The 18,565-nt window shown below is 39.5% G+C and overlaps 1 protein-coding gene across 4 annotated transcripts in view; it reads right to left on the minus strand.

Annotated features, from left to right (window-relative positions):
- The window catches only part of CPEB2 (cytoplasmic polyadenylation element binding protein 2), a 65,676-nt gene that overhangs the window by 12,749 nt on the left and 34,362 nt on the right, over positions 1-18,565 (minus strand). For 2 of the 4 annotated variants that reach the window (XM_083460719.1, XM_083460720.1), the window contains exons 5-8: positions 12,538-12,561; positions 5,048-5,218; positions 3,052-3,141; positions 1,378-1,496 (exon numbers count right to left, since the gene is read on the minus strand). In XM_083460719.1, the coding sequence (XP_083316845.1) occupies positions 1,378-1,496; positions 3,052-3,141; positions 5,048-5,218; positions 12,538-12,561 (404 nt within the window). The remainder of the gene's footprint in view (positions 1-1,377; positions 1,497-3,051; positions 3,142-5,047; positions 5,219-12,537; positions 12,562-18,565) is intronic. The other 2 variants (XM_083460722.1, XM_083460721.1) reach the window with 1 other exon arrangement.

An 18,565-nucleotide genomic window follows, 5' to 3' on the forward strand; every position in this document is an offset into this window, starting at 1 on the left:
TAAGATTTGGTTTGAGCCCTGATTTGGTGCTGTAAAAAATGGTTTAATTTGGCTTGAACTGTGTTCAAATCAGACCTCTGGTTTAGAAAACCTGAGCCTTTGTCTCTTCTCACTGACTATAATGGAGAAATCAATGATTCTTCTATTCTGGACAGAACTGAATGAAATTTAGAGATATTTATTTGTTTGTTTTTGTTATTTACATTTATGCCCTACCCTTCCTCCAAGGAGCTGACGATGGTATACTTGGTCTCCCCCTTCTCATTTTAGGTAACCCAGCGAGTTTCATGGTTGAGTGACTCCCAGGTCCTAGTACAATATTCAAACCACTATACATCACACTGGTTCATACTGGTCCCATCTCAGTGAACAAAACCTGACAAACTACAGACTAACAGGTACAGGGTGCTTTTAAAGTATGAATTTTAAAAATAACCCTCTATAATTTTTAATTTCTTTTTGCCATATTAGATGAAATTTGCTAGCATGATAGCTCATTCCGAGGAGATGAATACAGTGGTACCTCGGGTTACATACGCTTCAGGTTACAGACTCCGCTAACCCAGAAATAGTAACTCAGGTTAAGAACTTTGCTTCAGGATGAGAACAAAAATCATGCTCCGGCGACACGGCGGCAGCAGGAGGCCCCATTAGCTAAAGTGGTGCTTCAGGCTAAGAACAGTTTCAGGTTAAGAACGGACATCTGGAACGAATTAAGTACTTAACCCGAGGTACCACTGTATTGTTAAATTTCAGAAGGATTGGTGCAGGATATTTAGAGCTAGGCCCCTTTACATTTGATTGAAAGGATCGCTGTTGAATGAAAAAATATATAAACAGTTCCAGTCTTTTTTGTGTCCTGCTCACTGGCATTAAAGTCAGGAACTAAATACAAATCTGATTTAACATGCTGCATGTTTAACATGTAGGGGCAGAACCAGAAGGACTTGAACATGCAGCATTTTGCATGCAAGCACCTCTAGCTGAACTACCAAAGAGCACAGAACAGACAAGAACAGGGTTGATGTATTACTTCACTGTGACTGGAGAGCCCTGATAAGATCAACTTGATTAGTTGCTGTCTTTCAATATTCAAGGTACTGAACTTTTTATATCAACTGAATATATCCAGATGTTTGGGTCCAAGGATCAAAACAGTTATGAAAATTCTAGCAGAACCACTGCAGGGATCCAAGGAGGATTAACCTTCTTCCCTGCAGCAGCGATCCTGCTAACCCTCCACCACTGCTTTGTTGAAGGGGGGAAAACAGACACATTAAATGCTGGCCCTAAGTAACAACTTGCTTCTAGCGATTTTCATCACCATCCTCTTGGAAGCAGCCTTCATACAATGACAGCCATGTTAGGTTCACTTACTGGCTTGTCCTTGATAGTAGGGCTGGAAACACACAGATAAAGCTTTCCATCTTCTTCAATGCAGGCATCAATCAATGCTTGAACAGAGGTCTCCTCTTGGAAAAGAAGGAATGCATAACCTGAACAGCACAGAGGGAAAAAGGCTTGAGTATCGTTAAGATATTCTTAAGTATGACCAAAAACCAAAGGACTCCATGTGCATACAGGAGTTTCCCTTGCACTGCTATCCAACACTCCACTGTTTCAGGTGGGTGTTCAGGAGAATGGGAACCTGCAAAGTTTACCAGCATTGAAGCTACCTGATGAGATCCCAGGCCATGTTTTAAAACCTCTGGGTAGTGAACAACTGAAGAGAGTAGGCTCTCAAGCAACACATACTCTGCCTTTTCTGAGTTTTCTTTTTAGGGTGGGTAGACTGCCCCACCTCAGAACCATAGAGAGGGAATTCAAAAGCTAATCTCACATTTTTACTTCCTCTATTTACATATGGGCTGTAGAAAAGTAGTACATACTGTACTATAATAGGGCAGATATCAACAGCACTAAAGCTACCTACTATAATGTTTATTTCAAAGGCTGTGTTGATTCATTCATTCTCTTCCATCTAATAATGTTCAGTAAATGGATGAAAGACTTCAATGCGACTCCCTTGTAAACTGACTCTACAGAGAACTTCTATATGCTGCTGAAGTGGCTGGATGTCACCCTGAGTGGCCTATGGCGCCTTTGGGAATAGCTATTTCCAGGGCCTGATACAGTCGTACCTTGGTTGTTGAATGCCTTGGCTCCCAAACGCCACAAACCCAGAAGTGAGTGTTCTGAATGTTTTTGGGAAACTGACTGTCCGATGGGGCTTACGCAGTTTCCAATTGAGTGCGGGAAGCTCCTGCAGTCAATCAGAAGCTGCACCTTGGTTTTCAAACAGTTCCGAGAGTCGAACGGACTCCCAGGACAGATTAAGTTCGACATCCAAGGTACCACTGTATGTTTTAAGAATATAATCCATAGATACTGAGCAGCTGTAGAGATGGATACCTGAGTTCCCCATCAGGAGGGTTTGAAAGTTTGCACACTATTTTGCGACATTTTAGTTTACCTAACAAAGGTCCTAATATTGGTTTTGGATTTTTCCTTATGAGTGAATATACTTACCTTTACTTTTTGGGTGTATTACAAATAAATTTGGTTTTGTTTGAGTAGGAGCATGGCTTCTGTTTGTCATGTGGTATATTAAAAGTAAGGAAAGTAATTTAATATGACATAAGACCGTCACTTTATTCTTGTAAGGAATGAAATACACCTTGCGCCTGCTCTCATAGCAGCATGCAGTGTTACCTCTCTTACAGAGAAATGATATACAGGCTTTGAGGGCTAGTTCACAAATTGGAAACAGTGCCTGTATGTAAATTTGTAGAGAAACTATATGATGAACTGGGCTACATATTGAGACTAACTGCAGTCATCAGTAGGCACTTTCACAAGTGTGTTGACACTTTTCTCTAGCTACTATAAATATAGTAAGGGATGCTGCACTTTGTTATGTGTACTGCCCAAGTCACCACCCAATCATGTACAGATAAAGAATAGAGGGAAGCATGGCTCACATGTGTGAACGAGCTTCAAGTCTCTTCAAAAACTGCCTTATATGGAGTGAAGAACTCAGAAAAGCAATACCTTTAGGTGGAAAGTAGGATTTACTTTCTGCTTTGTGAGGCCAGTCAACGACCAGAGGTCCAAATCGTCTGAAGCTAGCAGTAATTTCATCTAAAAAAAAATGATGCAAATAATTGAGTAAATGTATTGGCCTGCATTTCCTTTCTTAACATTTTCCACAGCTACTTGTGAACCATTTAATTAAGTCTAACGTAATGTAGGGGATGTGGGTGGCACTGTGGTCTAAACCACAGAGCCTAGGGCTTGCCGATCGGAAGGTCGGCGGTTCGAATCCCTGCAACGGAGTGAGCTCCCGTTGCTCGGTCCCTGCTCCTGCCAACCTAGCAGTTTGAAAGCACAAAGTGCAAGTAGATAACTAGGTACCACACCGGTGGGAAGGTAAACGGCGTTTCCGTGCACTGCTCTGGTTCGCCAGAAGCGGCTTTGTCATGCTGAACAACATCAAACCTAGCGTTATGTAAAATACAATTGATGAAGCCCAGGAGGGCGAAACAAGGCATTATTCCGGAAATCCTTGTCAAGATTCTGTGGAACTGTAGTAAGCTTCCATTTGGATTTTATGAACATACAAAGACATATGTGGAACAGAAAGTAGCAGATATTTGGACTCTATAAATGAACTGATCTATTGGGACTTCTGTTTACATTGTTCTACTTTATGTGTTGATTATGTGCAAGAGAAGTATTTGATACTGTGATAAAAATACAGAAGAGAATTGTTTATGTGAATGCACAGTTGGTTGCATTTTGTGTGTTTGTTGGCTTAGTCATGCTGGCCACATGACCTGGAAGCGGTCTGTGGACAAACACCGGCTCCCTCGGCCTATAGAGCGAGATGAGCATGCAACCCCAGAGTCGTTCACGATTGGACCTAATGGTCAGGGGTCCTTTACCTTTAACATAATGTAATTTTAAATGGCTCGCATTGAAAGTAGTTCTGTGTGAACTCTCTTCCATGGAACCATTTGGGCTTACTAAACATTCCAGTTGAACAATCTTTGAACACTGCATTTAAAATGATTGCTTGCAAATCCCCGGATGGTTTTCCACACACAGAAGCCCACCGACCTTTCACAAGTAAAAGCATCTACTTGCCTTTGTAAAAGAGAGATAGGTAACTGAAGGTAGAGGCAGCTCACAGTACACCACGCTGGCAAGAGCTTGAGACAATGCTCCTGAGCGCAGGAGTACTGTATGGAATTTGTGACAGTTACGCTTCCCCCACCACTTCCCCCAGGAAAGCCCACTTCTGTTTACCATTAAATTGGAACAAATATCAATTCGTTTTTCTGTGGCTCGATGCATGTTCTGATTCATTGGTAAAGAATGGGTTTTCCCAGGGAAAGCGGCGGGACAAATGGAAAACCATGTCTACAAAGCATGGGACAAGCAGAAAACTTATTGTGCTTTCTAGGAACGGGACAAGCGGAAGTGAAGAGGAGCCCATAGTCCGGCAGGCTAGTTGCAGCCTTTGCAAAGGAAGAGGATTTGAGGGGGTTGATTGTAAAGGTTAAAGAAGGAATTGGCAGGGAGGATAAACCCCATTTTAAGGGGGGTCTGGGACCAACGTGAAACGAGGTGCCCGTTTTCAAAGCTTTTTTGGCCTCACTTATTTAAAAGATGAAACTATAATTAGACTAGCTTTTCAGAGCCTTGAAAACCAAAATCTTATAGACATACTTTTATTGATATATCTTTCAAAAACATGGAAAGGCAATACAAAAGCAGCAATGCTTTATTTTTAAACTGTTTGTACCAATTGCATTCCTGCTCTTGGAAGGGGCAAGCTTGCCCTGCTACCTTCTAGAGGCAAGAGACTAAGGGTGGTTTATTCCTTTGGGAGAGTGGACCATGTGCTATAAAGTATACTTTGAAGTTAATCTTATTGATTTCAGTAAAGCTTACTTCCAGGTGTGACAAGTGCATATAAGATCGCAGTATCAATTCCATATCTATTTGGTTTTTCCAAGACCACCCCCCCAATCGAGTAACTCACCTTCATCAATATCTGGAGGAAGACCACCAACAAACACCTTCCGAGAGAAACGTTCTATCCGTTCTCCATTCTGATGAGCAGAATAGCATGTAGGTGAATTCAACATGCCTACTTGGTCACTATGACCATCATCCAGTAAGCCATCATCTATTGGAAAGAGGGAAGAACGACCTGTGGGGGGGGGGGAAAGAAAGAGAGAACAGAATTCAGTGTTATTTATGGATTCTTTATTCAAACCTCTAATGGTCAGACTAGATGTCATTGAAAGCTTCACGCTGGAGATCAGTAGCTTTGGGACCATGATACGGGAGGAAAAAGTTAAAAACACACCTGCTACACGGAACAGTCCCAATTATGACATGCACACCTCCCCGTGTTTAAAAATAGTATGGGGTTTTTTGCATGGGGGTTACGTTCTGCCTTGCCCCCTTTTCTGGCCACTTCCAGGTTGTGGAATGAACACATGCGTAGTCGCAGACTTGGATAAGTGTAAAACGGTCATTGCCTGTATGTGAAATATGTATTCACAAATTTTATGTATCATGCAGTTGGACCCTTACTAGCCTTGGGCATGCTACTATCTCTCACAATCAGCATTCAAAACTGCGAGTTGAAGACAATAATAGACATCCCTATAAAGTTGCCATAAGGATTACTAAGATCACATAAGTGAAGTGTTTTAATGCACTATACAAATGCCAATTCTGCAATGTGAAAGAAAGAAAGAAAGAAAGAAAGGAAGGAAGGAAGGAAGGAAGGAAGGAAGGAAGGAAGGAAGGAAGGAAAGTTAAAGGAATTATGTTTTCAAATACAAAAAAAAATCATTTTTGCCAATTTTAAAATATTTAAGGAGAGCAAATTTCAAAAGTAAAGCAAAAGATTAATGTGTTGCTTTAATAAAACTATCTTGTTTTGAATAAATATAATTAGAACTGTTGCAATATCGGTGCTTCAGAGTTCAGGCTGTGATCCATTGTGGGATTACCATTTTAACCAATGTGGAACTCGCATGCTCAAACAAATACAGAATCCATTTACAAAAGCCACGCTTACAATATAGAATTCATAGCAGTCCTGTCTTTCCCTGGTTTGTTCTCCATTAATCCCTTTGCAATACTATCCAGGCCTAGTTGCTGTTATACTGAAGCAAAACATTAACTAGGATAAAAAGGACAGTTTGTTTAAGAGATTTCTTTTAGTGGGCATTGCTCTCCTGTTACAATAGAACGGATTTGGATAGTGAGAGCTTGGCTGGGTACATAAAGGTCAGCTGGCTCATTCTGTTGTTGAACCGATGCTTGTAGGGCCCTAACTAGCTTTGAATCTGCAATAATATTTTACCAGGGTAGGAGAAAAAGGAATTGCAGCTACTTTTTATAGAAGATTACTTGATATCCAGATGGGACCTTTAGTAGGATTACATACACCCACACCCACTTACGCGCATTCCACTCGAGTGCAACCACATCTACACACGTCATTGTTAAATAAATGATTCTGGGATTTCTGAAGCAGCAAAATGTTATTTATATATTGATAAATAAAATTATTTTTTTAAAAAAGAAAGAAATTAATAAGTATTGGTGCTTCAGACAACAGAGAATTAATTTTAATATGAAAACATCCTAAAAACTAGCAAGTAAACAGTCCAATAGTTCCATTTGCCAGCAATTGTCAAACTGCACATAAAAGCAGAGGGATGTCATACATATCGCTAAATCTCCTATGTTCCAATGAAACTGGGCATAGATGCCTAACTGACTGGTTTAGAGGAAACTACAGAAGATAATGGTATTTCAGAATAGATTTTTCTCAGTTTATTGGGAAAGCTTTTGTGACTGAAACAAATTTTAATTCAGCTATGGTGTGAAAGCACCTGATTCGCACTGAGGCTCAGCAACCGGACAGGAGATTGCTTGGAAACAAAAACACAAAACAGCAACCAAACAAACAAGACAATGCTCACCAGGTGCTGAAAAAAATATTATTCATTGGGTGGTGTCCAACAAACTCATTCCATCTGCTCAAGGATGTCGGATACCACACAATATTTACAAAAGCATTCCTATGCTCCGTTATTATGGCTAACACATTCTGAATATGACATCTCGTCACCAGAGGCAGTAGATACTTCTTGTATCCGGAATGAGAAGTTTCTTTGTCTTTTCAGAGAGCACTTCCAAAATACAAAGGAACGTCTCATTCAGAAAAGTACTGCCTCTGATGAGAAGATGTCATACTCAAAATGTGTTTGCCATAACAGAACTTAGGAATGCTTTTCTAAATAAAGTACTCATTTTTTTAGTACCTGCCAAGGTATGCCTTTTCCTTTTGTCTGGTATTGTCGCCCTTCTTTTTTCCTACAGATTGCCTATGAACTCATTATGCTTGGAATGCCTCCTTTAAGGAAATAAACATATACAAGGTGGTGGTTGTTTTCAAAAAAGAGGGAAGGGGAAATATTGTATGTAAATGAAATTTATCCAGACTCGTTTCTGAGTATTTAAATAGCAAAGTGGCTCACTGTGACTTATTTGTGAAGGAATTTCACAGAGTGAAACAATCAGATGCCCTTTAATATGGGCTCCACATTGTTTTCAGTGCAAAAAGAGCTGCTTCCATGAGAGCGTGAGTTACTTCTGCTTGGATAGGTTTCCATTAGTGAGGCCAAGGATGCTGAGAGGGTGCTTGGAGGGGTATGACTTACACTTGTGCACTCAACCTTTGCACATCTTGGCTGGACAGGGTAAAGAGGATGATTGGCTGGGTCCAGGAGACAATGAATGCTTCACTGAGAAATGAACCAAATTTTGGTTGCCTTGATGGCAACAGTTATGAGGCACTCCTGTAGAAGCTGTTTTTGGTCACTGATGATTTTGGTAACAATTGACTGTTCACTGATAACTTTTCCCCCAGGGAGTCTCTCCAGCAGTTAGTAACAATTTAGCTCCAGAAATCCTAGATGAAGCTGAATATCTAAACCAATTTCAGTGTGACTTTCAACCTTGTATGGAACACTTGGGCCACCCTTATGAAAGATCTACACAGGAAGAGAGACAGAGGGAGCCCATCCCTGTCTATTTTTTTAAAAAAATCTTTCAAGTAAAGAAGAAGGTGGTGGTGGTAGACAGTTGGCCTGCCCTATGATGCTTATGTTAAGAGTTTCCCAGGCTATTTAACATAAAGGTCATTTGGAGATTTGGAATAAAGCATAGTAAGTATTACACAGAAGACACCTGCATTTCTCCTTCAAATCCAATCCAAGTGGGGTTGTGAATATTCAGAACAGGTATTTGGAGTTAGTAATGGTCTAATAAACCAAGACTCAAACTAGATAAAACTAAGATATAACAAAAGTAATGTTTGTTGGTGTGAATTGACCAGAAAATAAAAGGGGTGGTCTGCCTGGGATGGGGTTCTACTCCTATTAAATAATCTGGTCCACAATTTGTGTGATGCCTTAAAATCAGGCATTGCAGATTATATGTAGATGTTTTAGATGGGATGAAGTGTTTTTGGCTGCTAGGATATGCCAGTTACAATCTTTATTAAAGACACGTGCCTAGCTAGAGTCACTCATGCCTTGGCAACATCCAAGCTGGAGTACTGTAATTAACTTTACACATGACAACAACTATTATTTGGGGGCCACAAATAATTCAGAATGCAGTTGCTAGGTTGTTTGCTAGGACATCTAGAAATGTGTATACTTCACCTGTAAATGAAGACCTTTCATAGCTACCAGTTCATGTCCAGGGACAATTAGTTTTGACCTATAAAATTCCATAAGGCCATGGACCATGATATCTATTCCCTTATGGCTGCTAAACTATCTGCTGAAGACCCGGTTCTTCATTTCCCCACCATAGGAGTGAGCTGAGCAACTTCTTGGAATTTTCTTGTTGTTTTGAAGACCACACTCCCCGATACCCATTCACCAAACTTGATGGTTAGGCACCAGGAAAAAACAGTTACTTAATTTGCTGCTGGAGATTACTCATTTGTCATTATTTTACTGTTATTTATACTGTATCTATTATTTCATATGAAATTGTGAGCAACCTGGACGGCTGAAAGTCAGACCAAAAATATTTTATACAAAACAAACAAAAGACTTAGGATGCAATTTCATGATTGTGGAGTCATGTTATCATGAGGTTCCTTGCAAGATTATGCAGGCCACCACCCTAAAAGAGGTAGTGGAAAGATGCACTTTTGCCCTAGAGGAAAGAAATATTTGAAAAAAGGAACGGAAGAATTATAACCAAACCAAAAGAATCTGAATAAAACTATGGTGAACTGATACAAATGCCAACTCCACAAAGCAGGAGAAAAGAACATTTAACATGCTGTTAGCCTCTTAACCCAAAAAGCTCACGTTGTCATAGCAACAACACCCACATAATTAAGAAAACACCACAAGTGAAGTGCAAAGGGCAGAATGAGAGTCAAAAGTTCTCTCTTTTGCATACATAACATCTTTCATCCATACATATTAACAAAGAAACATCCTCCACTGGAAACAGGGTGATATCCAATGCTGTCTGTGCACAAGCAGGACAGACTTCCATTTACGTGGTGAGGGTTCCTCCTCCTGCAATCCTTTCTGCAGCCCCCACCCCCACCAATGTGTCCTAAAATCTGCTCCAGAGGGTTGGGGGAACCTTCAGAGCAACATTTTAAGGGAACACAGGAGGGAGAAGACAAAGTGTAAGTTTGCTTCCGTGATGTTGGATATTACTGAGACTGCTGTGTATGTACAAGCATACATGTTCACCAGTCAATATGCACATAGCTTCCCAAATGATAGCGGTTGGCACCCACTCACTCACCTCCAAGTATTTGGAACAAATTAGTCAGCTATAAAATGGCACCCTAGTAAGGAAGTGGATGATCTATGACCTAAGGATTATTGGTACCTTTGTTTATTTCACCTTTAGCTGTGATTTCCAAAGTGTGGGCCAAGCAATTGCTATCAGAAATAATATAGTATCAGAGATTTAAGACACGAGTTTCATCTGGATTCTGTGCAGAGTGGTAGGTGTGGTGACATGGATACCACTGAATTTCTTGGTCTTTTCAGTAAGTTATTAATGAGGATGTGTTGGTTCTATCCAATACAGTGAGCCACTGAAAAATATGTAACCATGGATACATATGCATTTTATGTATCTTGGAGAATATCAAATTTAGCTACCCAGGTGAGAGCACCTGAAACTGCAGGTTATGATTTTCAGCCACCTAAATAGGGGAGTTTACATTCTGGAATGCTGCATATCCTCCAAAACAAGAAGGCAATGCTACCCAATTTGGCTTCATGGGTGACCAGGGGCACTTTCCCCCATCTCCCACTGGAACACCAACTATGAAACTTATATAGGGGTAACATACCTTTGCCACAGCTATACATGCACTAGTGACTTCCAGGTTAGGCTACTATGATACTCTATATAAGGGGTTGCCTTTGAAGACTGTTCAAAAACGTCAAGAGGTACAAAATGTGGCTGTCTTGACTACTCATTGGGCCCAGGTGGATGGAACAATTTCACCAAAATTGTGCCAGCTGAACTGGTTACCAGTGCATTACCACTGGTGATGACCTTTAAAGTCCTAAACAGCTTGAAAGTAAGTTACTTTAAGGGCTACTTTGCACTTGATCTGCCTATCTGTTCATTAAGATCTACTTCAGAGGCCCTTTTCAGACACCTACCTATTAAAAAAAATTAGGCACATGGAAACAGGCCTTTTCAGCAGCTAATTATGGAACTTGATTCAAAGCAAGATATCGCTACTTTTAAATGAGCCTTGAAGACTCATTTTTGGTGATCTTTGAGGGCTAATCTAGGATCTGTAAATTGGATGCTCATTTTGCTGACTGAGCTAGATTATTTTTAATTTATTGTATGGTTTGTATATTTTTGGATGTAACTGTGTATTTTTAAATGATTTTATTGTTTGATTCTATGGGTATATTTATGCACAGTTGCAAACGAGATTGGGAGGCAGTGGTGCCTAAAAAGTGGGCTAAAAACCTATGAAATATATAAAAACATAAATCTGAAGGTCCATTCAGCATCTAACAGGGACTAATCTAATTAGGTCTGTACACTTCCTTCTGTAAACCTTCTTGGGGCAGTTAAAATATGAAGGTATCATGCCTTTAACACCACACCAAACTTTTCTCTTTTCCCTCCCATGTTATATTGTTAGACTTTAGCCTGATGGAGATGTCTGAGAAGTCAATCACTTTCTCAGTATTTTATGATGGTTCACTTGGTCCTAATAACTGTATTGCCCCATTGTGGATTTTGGGTCATGGTGACAAGAATATCTTTGCTGTGGTGTTTCCCCAGATTTCTCTTAATTTAAACCAATATAATATTTACCAATGTCCATTGCCATTAGATAGTGGAAATCACTTATGTGTCTCAAGCAATGAGTCCCACAGAACACATTTTATTTTAGTGCTATATTTACAGGAAAGTACATATAGCATTGCTTGAGATAACTATGGCTTTCCAGTGTTGCAAAACTGGTTAAAATTTCAGATATAGACCTTCTCAGCACCAGCAATTACATTCTCTTTTGCTGCAGTCCATGGTCCACTTTGAGAAGGCTATTCTTTTCTTATCATGACTCCAAAATACATTCGTTTCAATACTTCAGTTTAGAGTTTATCTTGTCTCACTGTTTCAAGGCAGGCCAAGCCAGGACACTTCAAAAGCAGGGGGTAAAACAACAGTAGCCTCCCCATTATGCACTACAATAATCTAACCTTAATATTATGTAGCCTGGACAATTCAAACCCAGTTACTAGGTCCAAATATACAATTTCATGAGGGACTTGCTCCAATCCCCATGGTTGGAAATCTGATTAACCAAATGTAATCAAAATCCATCCATGATAATCTGTGATCCATTCATGATCATCCTCTCTCTATAGACAGGTGGTCTTAGCCTTTCCTTTACACGGCATCAAACTATTTTCCTTCATGACCCAGGCACTCGGTCGTGAAATTAATATTTACCCTATTAATAAGTCATTTAAGCTGAGTATATCTGAGAATCATGGTTTGAGATCTGAAGCACTAGATGTTGAGTTGTTTTAGTCTATATAAAACTGTATATTGAATCTGAAACTTGCTGATGGAATGAAACAACTTTTTTAGGAGGGGAAGGTGTGTTTTTTAAGAAGCCTATTCAGGAAGCACTTACTGTAAACAAGAATGTGAATAAGGAGGGAGGGAAATCAAGCATCAACATTTAGATAATACTAAAATCAGTATCTAAAGCAGATAAAGATTTTGCTGAAGTCTGGTCATGCAAAATGAAAGGAACAATCTATTATTAATCAATTGTTAGTTTACCACCAACTTCAGCGAGAAGTAAATGGCACCTTCAGAATCACTGATTTGGAGTAATTATCAGAATAACAGCCAATCTAACCCCAATCAGCATTAGATTTATTATAGGAAACAGAAGGGAATTACCTCGTCTTCGCCCATAACTCCTTGCTGCATGTAAACAAAGGACAAATGGTAAAACATTTGGAAATACAAATATAATGTAAGTGATTTGTGTGTATACCAAATTTAGTCTGCAGTGTTTGTTTATGATGTGCATTTTTACTTTCATTTGATAATGAGCACCAGAGACACTTCCTATGCATGTATGAAAATGGTTTGGATAATTTTATTTAAATTTTAATATTTTAATGCCTTATAAATTCTGTTTGTATTAGCTGTAACAAATATCACACACTGCGTGTAAATATATTAAAACTGTGTTTCCCATTTTCAGCTTTCAGGATGGAGTATAAACAAGATGAACAGAGCTTTACTCTTAACAGAGAGCACTTTGATTCTTTTCAGTGTAGAAATATGCAAATGAATCTGAGAAATGTCCTGACTCTTGGGACATTTTGTACTTCTTTTGCAGTGGTAATACAAATAGTATAAGCTATGACCTTCATTTGCCATGAAAACAGCTGGAAGAAAATTAACTCAAAGGCTTTTGTCTCAAACAAAAGACTCCTTTTGATCTTAGATTAGTCTTGCAGATAAGTAAAAAAAAAACCTCTTTCCCTGGCAACTCAAGTGTGACAGAATCACTGCTGACTTTTTTGCAGTTTAAAGGCTCAGAGTGTTTCACATATAGCTGTAATAGAAGTCCTGATCTCTCTCTGGGCCCTCTACTCTGGCCACAAATAGCCACATGACATTATTGTGCCAGACTCTGTTCTCTCCGATTTTTAAGAGTGTGGAAAAGTGTCATGCATAGGTATGGAAACCTTGGAATGCCACTGCCTGTTTGGGTCAGTAATAGAGCCAGGTCGTCAGACTTTGGATAAGGGAGCTTCTTATGGACTAAAAGTCATTCTAGCCCTAATTCCTACTTCCAGCTTTCCAGCTACTGTAGCACGGAAGAACTAGCATATGCTGTGCACGCACTTACTTTAACACACACGCGCACACACACAGCTTTTTCACCTCGTATGGGTCTTCCAGAGAATAAAAATATACAATATAGAAAATTTAAAACATTCATTAAAATATTAGAGAATTAAACATAAGAGCAGTATGAGCCCAACAGGTAAACCATGGTTTACAGCTACTTGTTTGCTTGCATTTCTTAGTATTTATATGCCATCCTCAAACAAAGTTCAATGGATTCTTACTACATTGACTTCACTCCTGTCAGCTATCACCCCCTGTGAAAAAGGTCTCCCCCTCCAATATCATCAACCATACATGTATGCCGTTTCTTTCCAAAGATTATCATCCAAGTACAAGCGTATTTACCTAACAATTGTAGAAAAACAAAACAATTAGCTAAAATAATTGTTCGAATTACAGATAGAACGAAACTTATATTTCCATTGGATCTTGCAATAAATAATAATAATAATTTATTTATACCTGCCCACCTGGCTGGGTTTCCCCAGCCACTCTGGGTGGCTTCCAACAAAATATTAAAATACAATAGTGCGTCAAACATTAAAAGCTTCCCTAAACAATAATGGTACAACAATGTACCAGGGTTTTATATACGTATGTATACATGCACATAAAAGTCTTCAGAATAGAGAAATCCTCCTCTGGCAGACTGGAAATGTATCTAGTATTCAATCATTAAGATTACAGGCATTTTACAAATTAAAATACCCACAATATACAGTGTCTAGCAGTGGCATCCTCCCAGGGCAGCGGCAATGTACTTGTTGATACAAGGGGAGCGTGGGGCAAGGTCAGGGCAGCTCTGGATTCACTGTGGAGCTGCTACCACCACCACCACCACCACCACCATCAAGCTTCCTTAACGTTGCTGCTGCCACCACCTTACCCCAACGTGATGAGCTTAGTGCCACCATCAATATACTACTGCCTCCCCTCCCCAGCCACAACTGTCATTTACTCACAAAGCCTAAGTACAGCTGTATTATCAAGTATAACCACATGCAGCAGGTGGTGGAAAACACTCAAATGAGCCTAATTGCAAAATAAGAAGGAAAATAACTTATAATTTGTTGTGGACAAAAATGGTAGCACTAGCAGGCTGTGGTGGTGGATTCTGACAAATGGTACTTTAGACTCCATGATGAAGCCACCTATTACCACGACAGCACTTTGACATGACTAATGCAATCTGCTACAGAGAAGACTGCTGTGATGCCCTTAAAGCAGTAGAGACAAATGATGAACGCTAAAGAATTTCACCTTGACTGACACAGAGGAATAAACAGTCCATATGGCTTCTAAAAACAAGCCAGCTGCATATTTACTGACAGTTGCACAGGATGCAGGGCATCTGCAAAAATATCATCCAGTATCTCACCATGGAGTAAAAAAACAACTATCAGCCTTTTGGTACCGTAAACTCTTACATATTTGGCTGCAACTCTATATCAATAGAAGACATAACTCATGTACTCCTTGAGTGCCGTTTCTATGAAGATCTCAGAAACAATTACATCCACCCATTGCTAAGATCGCAGAGGGGTAGGTCATCTCTTGCAAATACCTGTTTTTTGCTGTCTGATGTTGAGAGAGAGATATCCTTTAGAACATCTAAATTTCTTGTTAAGGCTTTACATATTTCGTGTAACAAAACTTGAGGGGGGAATGGGAAATGATTTATCCACTAGGGGTCAGGGAGTAGAAATGTTTATTAGTAGCAGTATTCCCGTTATTATTATCTTATGTGTGTAATGGCTGCTTGCTAAACACAATAAACCAAATTGACTGACTTAGGTGGAATCTACACACACACATATATAAAACATTCTGAAAATGCTTTATTTTAAAAAAAGCATTTTAAAAAATACATCAAATTTTTCATAAGGCTCACCATTGCTGTGTAGTGTCACATTGTATATTGCACTAAAACACACTTAAAACATTTTGTTTGCAGCTCTATAGCTGAGTCCTTAAACTCTTACTGTATTAAGGCATAAGCTTTCATGACCTAAGCCATCTTGATGTGCAGCAGGAAAGGAACAGCTGTTTACACAACAGCACCAGGGTGGCGTCAAGACACTGTAAACCTTGGACTGCTGCTTGGTTTACTGGAGACCTCTCCTGGCAATGAAACAGAACAGGAGACAACTGGAGCGCTTTGGTTGGGAGGGCATAAGAGTACATAATTGGGTTTGCTGTGCAGCAGCAAGGGCAGCCTTCTTCGCTGCCTCCATCATGCCCTCAAGTATCTGTCCAGTAGAACATTTATGAGTAATATCCCTATGAACTCAGTTTTAGAGACATTGGAAGCCCACTGTGCCATTTTTTGAGTCACTTTGAGGATAAAATTGCAGACTTGGATGCTGCTGCTGATTCAGTGCCTGTTGATATGTCTAATGAATCTTCTTGTGGGATCAGTTTTAGTTGTTGACACCTGCCACCCGCAGCTGTGCAGCAAATCTTATGCTCTTTTGACTCTTGCCCTTCTAGGTCATGTACTACCCATGGCAAAATGACTGGGTGGATTCAGAGCATGGCAGAGTGGTCCACATTGTCTTGGAAGAGATGATGGTGGAAGCTCTCCTTAAAAAATAACTACCTTCTCTGGTCATTAAATAGCTCAGTTGGTTAGAGCGTGGTGCTAATAATGCCAGGGTTGAAAGTCTGATCCTCATATGGAACAGCTACATATTTCTTCATTGTAGGAAGTTGGATTAGATGATCTTCAGGGTCCCTTCCAACTTTACAATTCTATGATTCCATGAATACACCTTTTCTAAGCAAGGTAATCAAGAGGATAGTGGTAGTTCAGCCCTCACCACTTGGCATGCCTGACCCTGATAATCTCACAATTAGTCTATTGTAATGTACTACATGTGGGGCTATCCTTACCCTTTTTTTGGAAGCTGCAGCTAGAGCAAAATACAGCTGATAGCGTGCTCAGTAGGACAACAGTTCTGAAAGATATGCCCTGGCTGAATACTAGCCACCAAGTTAGGTTGAAGGTCCGTTTGCTAACATTTAAAGCCCCAAACAACTTGAAACCTGGGTACCTAGCTGACCACCTTCCCCAGTAAATCCAAGCTTCAAAGTCCTCTGAGGAGATTCTGCTGGGCATTCCACAATCAGTGGACTGTCACTTGGTAACAAAATGGGAGCAGGTCTTTGATAGTAACACCTTTCTAATATTCGTTTAGCCAAGCTTTCCTGAACTCCAAATCCTAACTTTTAAATTCTTTTCAGTTTTACTTACGATATAAAAAAAAATGTTTTTACTGAATTGTTAGAAAGTCTAATTTCAATGTTATTGTTGTATTGTTACATTAATGTTGGGTTTTTCCTGACTTATGTAAACAGTTTAGATCCTTATTTATATTAAGCGGTATAAATCTCAGCTGCACAAGCAATAAGGCCAACTCAGTCTACTGAATGGCTTGGTTGTCTCACAAGTGTTTGTGGGGCCATAAGATGCCATGCTTTCTTCAAAGGTTGGGAAGGGCCAAGGAGAACGCATCCTGCGGCTCACTTGCTCAGCAAAGGAGGAAGACAAGAACTGTTTAACCCTATCACCTCCACTGTGTATTTATCTGTCAAGAACTATATGAAAAGATGTTTCCACATTCTATCCAGAACAGAAAGCTGCAGGTACCTGCTTGCAATGTAGCAGAAATGTTAAAGAGTTTTCTGTTCTATATTTAGAAGAGCAAGCACTTCACATTTTACAAATGCAAGAATAAAGTCAGCAATATTCACACACACAAAAAAATCTTAGCCCTGCATCTGAAATTATTGTCAGGGGTTTTATAACTACCAGAACATTCATAATGTAGAGCAAACACATATTACCAAGCGGTAAATTGAGAGAAGCTCATCTATTTCTCAACTGTGTGCTAAAGTACATATTTAGGGAAGTAGGTTGTAAATATGAAACAGTGCTACAGTGGTGCCTCGCAAGACGAAAAGAATCCGTTCTGTGATTCTCTTCGTCTAGCGGTTTTTTCGTCTTGCGAAGCAAGCCCATTGAAGGATTAGCGCTATTAGCGGCTTATCTGCTGATCGGCTCAGCTGATAAGCGGCTTAGCGGATTAGAAAAAGGGGGGGGGGGAGGAAAAAAACCCAGCAGGAACTCGCAAGACATTGTCGTCTTGCGAAGCAAGCCCATAGGAAATTCGTTTTGCGAAGCACCTCCAAAACGGAAAACTCTTTCGTCTAGCGAGTTTTCCGTCTTGCGAGGCATTCGTCTTGCGGGGCACCACTGTATTTCAAAGAGGTCATTAAAAATTTGCTCCTGTCTTTGAAGTATTCTCTTTGGGGTGTGGCGGGGAATCTACCTTTTAAAAAATATGGTGGTATTATTGCTCTTAAGTTTCTAATGTACTGTTTTACATTGCTGTTAAGTCTGTGAAGTCATCAATTTTGTATAATTACACACCTTAAAATCTAGATTACTCATACACACACCACCTAGCTAAGTCATCACAGAAAACTGTAACTTCAGGAATATGTCTAAAGTTTCTCACTAAAAACAAACACCTCTTAAGTTTGCACTCTGTAGTGATCTTGTGATTATGGGGATAGAATCTTTTATTATTATGGGTCAAAGAGGCACATTGCACTGAGATTTTCTATTCTACTTCATTACAATTTCTAGTCAGTGTATTCTACAAATAACTAGCAAGTTTTCGTAGTATGCAAACATTGATTTATTGTTCTTAAAGAATACACACACTCACAAAATTTGCAAATATTTAAATGGTTCGAGATGTATCAACAACACACCTGCACCAGAAATCTTAAATATAAACTCTGAAACATGTGGAGAAGTAGAGAAGAAAACTATAGCGATGCGATTCTATAGCTCACAGAAATTTATTCCCATCTTTTTTACTAATAAGATTATCAATTTACCAGCTTTTCCAATTACCTATCTTGAGTGCTACCTTGGTAAGGGAAATATAAATAAGTAACACAAACACATACGAAAAGCCTTAAGGTCTCCAGCATTTTATCACATATTATATAGAGTGCATGTCAAGAAAAAATATATATGATGCCACATATT

The sequence above is a fragment of the Podarcis liolepis genome (assembly GCF_965112155.1).
Source record: "Podarcis liolepis genome assembly, chromosome: 9".
NCBI classification, from domain to species: domain Eukaryota; kingdom Metazoa; phylum Chordata; class Lepidosauria; order Squamata; family Lacertidae; genus Podarcis; species Podarcis liolepis.